This window comes from Oncorhynchus nerka, linkage group LG19, assembly GCF_034236695.1.
Source record: "Oncorhynchus nerka isolate Pitt River linkage group LG19, Oner_Uvic_2.0, whole genome shotgun sequence".
In the NCBI taxonomy this organism is placed as follows: Eukaryota; Metazoa; Chordata; class Actinopteri; order Salmoniformes; family Salmonidae; genus Oncorhynchus; species Oncorhynchus nerka.
Window position 1 is genome coordinate 51010628 of NC_088414.1, and position 6000 is coordinate 51016627.

Genomic DNA, 6000 nt, shown 5'->3' on the forward strand with positions numbered 1-6000 from the left:
CTACTCCTTTTAATCAATGTTTCAGTAGACCTACTCCCTCTGATCAATGTTTCAGTAGACCTACTCCCTCTTATCAATGTTTCAGTGGACCTAGTCTCTCTTATTAGTGTTGCAATAGGCCTAGTCCCTCTCTTAACAATGTCTCAGTAGTCCTACTACCTCTTATCAATGTTTCAGTAGACCTTGTCCCTCTTATCAATATTTCAGTAGACCTTGTCCCTCTTATCAATGTTTCAGTAGACCTTGTCCCTCTTATCAATGTTTCAGTAGACCTACTACCTATTATCAATGTTTCAGTAGACCTAGTGCCTCTTGTTAGTGTTGCAGTAGGCCTAGTCCCTCTATTATCAATGTCTCAGTAGACCTACTCCCTCTTATCAACGTTGCAGTAGACCTACTCCCTCTTATCAATGTTGCAGTAGTCCTAAACCTAAACTCTTATTATTGTTGCAGTAGACCTACTTCCTCTGATCAGTTTCAGTAAACCTAATCCCTCTACTAACAATGTTTCAGTAGACCTACTCCCTCTTGTCAATGTTTCAGTAGACCTAATACCTCTTATCAATGTTTCAGTAGACCTACACCCTCTTTTCAATGTTTCAGTAGACCTACTCCTTCTGATCAATGTTTCAGTAGATCTACTCCCTCTTATCAATGTTTCAGTAGGCCTACTCCCTCTTATCAATGTTTCAGTAGACCTACTCCCTCTGATCAATGTTTCAGTAGACCTAGTCCCTCTGATCAATGTTTCAGTAGACCTACTCCCTCTTGTCAATGTTTCAGTAGACCTAATACCTCTTATCAATGTTTCAGTAGACCTACACCCTCTTATCAATGTTTCAGTAGGCCTACTCCCTCTTATCAATGTTTCAGTAGACCTACTCCTTCTGATCAATGTTTCAGTAGACCTAGTCCCTCTGATCAATGTTTCAGTAGACCTACTCCCTCTTATCAATGTTTCAGTAGACTTACTTCCTCTTATCAATGTTTCAGTAGACCTACTCCCTCTTATCAATGTTGCAGTAGACCTACTCCCTCTTATCAATGTTGCAGTAGTCCTAAACCCTCTTAATATTGTTGCAGTAGACCTACTTCCTCTGATCAATGTTTCTGTAAACCTAATCCCTCTACTAACAATGTTTCAGTAGACCTACTCCCTCTTATCAATGTTTCAGTAGACCTAGTGCCTCTTGTTAGTGTTGCAGTAGGCCTAGTCCCTTTATTAACAATGTTTCAGTAGACCTGCTCCCTCTTATCAATATTTCAGTAGTCCTACCCCCTCTTATCAATGTTTCAGTAGGCCTACTCCCTCTGACCAATGTTTCAGTAGGCCTACTCCCTCTGACCAATGTTTCAGTAGACCTACTCCCTCTTATCAATGTTTCAGTAGACCTTGTCCCTCTTATCAATGTTTCAGTAGGTCTACTCCCTCATTTTTTAAATGTAATTTTTTATTTAACCAGGAAGCGCTCATTGAGATTTGAAATCTCTTTTTCAAGAGCGTCCATGCCTAGATAGGCAGCACCAAGTCATTACACCATTATATACAGACAACATGAAATACTACAGGTAATCTAGTAAAAACCACAGGAATCACAGGGGTTTAACACACTTTGAACAGCAAATTAAAAACATTGACAGGTCAAGGAATCAACCTCAAAATCAAAGTATACCAGTGACTGAGCCTACGAGTGATTGGATTTGGATTTTGCAGTTTAAAATAAATCTCAATGCTCCATGGTAAAGTGTAAGGCATCATCATTGTCAGCATTGAGAATAAGCTTCAATTGACACAAGGTATATTGAACAATTTAAAAAACAGTTTGCAAGTTCTGGATGCTTTTGTGAGAGATGAGGTACAACAATAAATAACAGTATCATCAGCATAAAAATGAAGTTGTGCATTTTGGACATTTTTGTCTAAATTATTGATCGAAATAGTGAATACAAGGGGACCAAGTGCAGTGTCCTGGATCACACCATTACAGACAGACAAATTGAGTGCACTTAGTTCTGTCAAGGACTTCAGTGATTTCATGTCAAACCTTAATGGCTGCTTTAATTGTGCTATGCTTCTTCCTGAAGCCCGATTTGTACATTGATAAAATAGAGTTAGTATATAAAAGCTATTTTAGCTGTTCACTAACAAAGGTATCAAGTATTTTCGCCAGGGGTGACAGCTTTGAGATTTTTCTAGAGGGAGAACAGACAGAGGAGGTGTGAGAGGGAGAACAGACAGAGGAGGTGTGAGAGGGGGAACAGACAGAGGAGGTGTGAGAGGGGGAACAGACAGAGGAGGTATGAGAGGGGGAACAGACAGAGGAGGTATGAGAGGGGGAACATACAGAGGAGGTATGAGAGAGGGAACAGACATAGGAGGTATGAGAGGGGGAACAGACAGAGGAGGTGTGAGAGGGGGAACAGACAGAGGAGGTATGAGAGGGGGAACAGACAGAGGAGGTATGAGAGAGGAACAGACAGAGGAGGTATGAGAGGGGGAACAGACAGAGGAGGTGTGAGAGGGGGAACAGACAGAGGAGGTATGAGAGGGGAACATACAGAGGAGGTATGAGAGAGGGAACAGACAGAGGAGGTATGAGAGGGGGAACAGACAGAGGAGGTGTGAGAGGGGACAGAGGAGGTATGAACAGACAGAGGAGGTATGAGAGGGGGAACAGACAGAGGAGGTATGAGAGGGGGAACATACAGAGGAGGTATGAGAGAGGGAACAGACAGAGGAGGTATGAGAGGGGGAACAGACAGAGGAGGTGTGAGAGGGGGAACAGACAGAGGAGGTGTGAGAGGGGGAACAGACAGAGGAGGTAACAGAGGGGGAACAGACAGAGGAGGTGTGAGAGGGGGAACAGACAGAGGAGGTATGAGAGGGGGAACAGACAGAGGAGGTGTGAGAGGGGGAACAGACAGAGGAGGTATGAGAGGGGGAACAGACAGAGGAGGTATGAGAGGGGGAACAGACAGAGGAGGTATGAGAGGGGGAACAGACAGAGGAGGTATGAGAGAGGACAGAGAGGTGTGAGGGGGGAACAGACAGAGGAGGTATGAGAGGGAGAACAGACAGAGGAGGTATGAGAGGGGGAACAGACAGAGGAGGTATGAGAGGGAGAACAGACAGAGGAGGTATGAGAGGGAGAACAGACATGGAGGGGGATCCCAATAAAATACTAAATACTCCCACACCATCTCTCTCTCACTTACTGCCTCTCTTAAACACATTTTTTCTCAAACATACACCCCACTCTTGCATCCTGCCTTTGAACCACACCTCTGTGGTCAGGTTATCAGTTTGTTATCTAGCAAGCTAGATAGCTATGTAACCTAACTAAAATAGTTTTTGTTAACAAACCCAAAAAATAGCGGCCTGCGAATAGTTTGAAACAGCCCACTACATGGTTCATTTAAACTGACCTTTAACCTGACCTGTAAATGCTTATGAATCCGCTGTAGAAAGAAAAAACATAGAACCGGGGCATAACTTTTGAATGATTTGAACTAAAGGCACAGCAATGCAATTGCCCAAGCATTTAATGTAGTCTGTAGCAGTGTAAAGGCCCAAGCATTTAATGTAGTCTGTAGCAGTGTAAAGGTCCAAGCATTTAATGTAGTCTGTAGCAGTGTTTAGTTTTGTGATGTGCTTTAAAGGTCCAAGCATTTAATGTAGTCTGTAGCAGTGTTTAGTTTTGTGATGTGCTTTAAAGGTCCAAGCATTTAATGTAGTCTGTAGCACTGTTTAGTCTTGTGATGTGCTTTAAAGGTCCAAGCATTTAATGTAGTCTGTAGCAGTGTTTAGTTTTGTGATGTGCTTTAAAGGTCCAAGCATTTAATGTAGTCTGTAGCAGTGTTTAGTTTTGTGATGTGCTTTATTAAAGGTTCAAGCATTTAATGTAGTCTGTAGCAGTGTTTAGTTTTGTGATGCGCTTTAAAGGTCCAAGCGTAAAAAAGGTTCAGTGCGGTAAAGAGAGATGCAAAACATTTTAAAAAATTATGCCGCTAATCATTCCTTGCGCTAATAATTTATTAACGATAGCAGGCTAGGTGTTAACTTTGACAGGCCTAATACTAACAGATGAGATGGGTTAGAAGTTAAGGTTTAGTGCTAGGGGTAGTGTGTAGGGTTAAGGGTATAGTGTTTAGTCTGTGGTGTGTATACTAACAGATGATGTCCCTCCAGATGGGTAAGAAGTTAGGGTTCATCATTAGAGGTAGTGTGTAGGGTTTAGGGTGTGTAGTGCGTATACTAACAGATGATGTCTAGCCAGATGCGGTCGGACCGTTCCTGGTTGACCTGGTTCCGGGCCACACAACGGTACCAGCCTGTGTAGTTACGGTTGACTTCTGTCATGTTGAACATGCTGCTGTTGCCCTGGGAGACGATGCTGACCAATCCACTGTGTGTCTCATGCTCCCACAAGAAGTAAAGCGGCCCTGTGCCGTTCTCTAGGCCGCAGCGCAGCCACACCAAAGATCCCTCCGCCGGAGACGCATCACTCAGCAGAATATAGGGCTTACTGACAGGGACTACACACATGCACATACACAAACACACACACACACACACACACACACACACACACACACACACACACACACACACACACACACACACACACACACACACACACACACACACACACACACACACACACACACACACACACACACACACACACACACATATTAGTGTAGTAGTAGTAGTGGTAGTAGTAGTAATTGTTGTAGCAGTAGCAGCAGTGATAGTAATATTAGTAGTAATAGTAGTAGCAGTAGTAGTAATAGTAGTACTACAGTAGTAATAGTAGTAATGCAGTAGTGGTAGTAGCAGTAATAGTAGTAGCAGTAGTAGTAATAGTAGTAGTATAGTAGTAGTAGTAGTAGCAGTAGTAGTAATAGTAGTAGTAATAGTAGTAGTACAGTAGAAGTAGTGGCAGTAGTAGTAATAGTAGTAGTGCAGTAGTAGTAGTAATACAGTAGTAGTAGTAGCAGTAATAGTAGTAGCAGTAGTAGTAATAGTAGCAGTACAGTAGTAGTAATAATACAGTAGTAGTAGTAGCAGTAGCATTAATCATAATAGTAGTAGTAGTAGCAGTAGCAGTAGTAGTAGGAATTGTATAGCATTAGGAGTTGTATTATAGTAGTAGTAGTAATAGTAGTAGTAGTAGTATTTTTTTAAAATTTAACCGTTATTTAACTAGGCATGTCAGTTTGATAAGATGATAAGATGGCACCGAAGAGCATGGCTGACCTTAAACATGCTCCTAACCAACTATTTTGTTCGTTTTTTTGTGTTGATTGTAACTTATTCTTTAACTTATTTTGTACATAAGGTAGCTACTACCGTCTCCTATGACCGAAAATAACTTCTGGCCATCAGAACAGCGATTACTCACCACGAACTGGAAGAAACTTTTTCCTTTAACGAGTCCGACGAGTAGGATATACTGCTTTCCTGGGAACAGGCCCAAATCCCCATCATTTGTGTGAAGAAAAGACTGAGGATAAGAGGGAGCAGATCGGGCTGCTTTCTGAGAATCCGTAGGCGAGCGAGTAAACTCACCCTGCCATCCGTTCTACTTGCTAACATGCAATCATTGGAAAATAAAATTGAAGACCTGCGATTAAGATTATCCTACCAACGGGACATTAAAAACTGTAATATCTTATGTTTCACTGAGTTGTGGCTGAATGAAGACACGGATAGTATAGAGCTGGCAGGATTTTCCATGCACCGGCAGAACAGAGACGCTACGTCACGTAAGACGAGGGATGGTGGTGTGTGTCTTTTTGTTAATAACAGCTGGTGCGCGATGTCCAATATTAAAGAAGTCTCAAGGTATTACTTGCCTGAGGTAGAGTACCTCATGATAAGCTGTAGACCACACTATCTACCAAGAGAGTTCTCATCCATATTGTTTGTAGCCGTCTATTTCAAATCACATACCAATGCTGGCACTAAGGCCGCGCTAAACAATAAACTCTACAAGA

At 42.3% G+C, this 6000-nt stretch overlaps 1 protein-coding gene across 1 annotated transcript in view; it reads right to left on the minus strand.

The window, feature by feature from the left end:
- The window catches only part of LOC115122411 (V-set and immunoglobulin domain-containing protein 10-like 2), a 169524-nt gene that overhangs the window by 110391 nt on the left and 53133 nt on the right, over positions 1 to 6000 (minus strand). The window contains exon 4 of the mRNA XM_065005027.1: positions 4261 to 4536. Within this exon, the coding sequence (XP_064861099.1) occupies positions 4261 to 4536 (276 nt within the window). The remainder of the gene's footprint in view (positions 1 to 4260; positions 4537 to 6000) is intronic.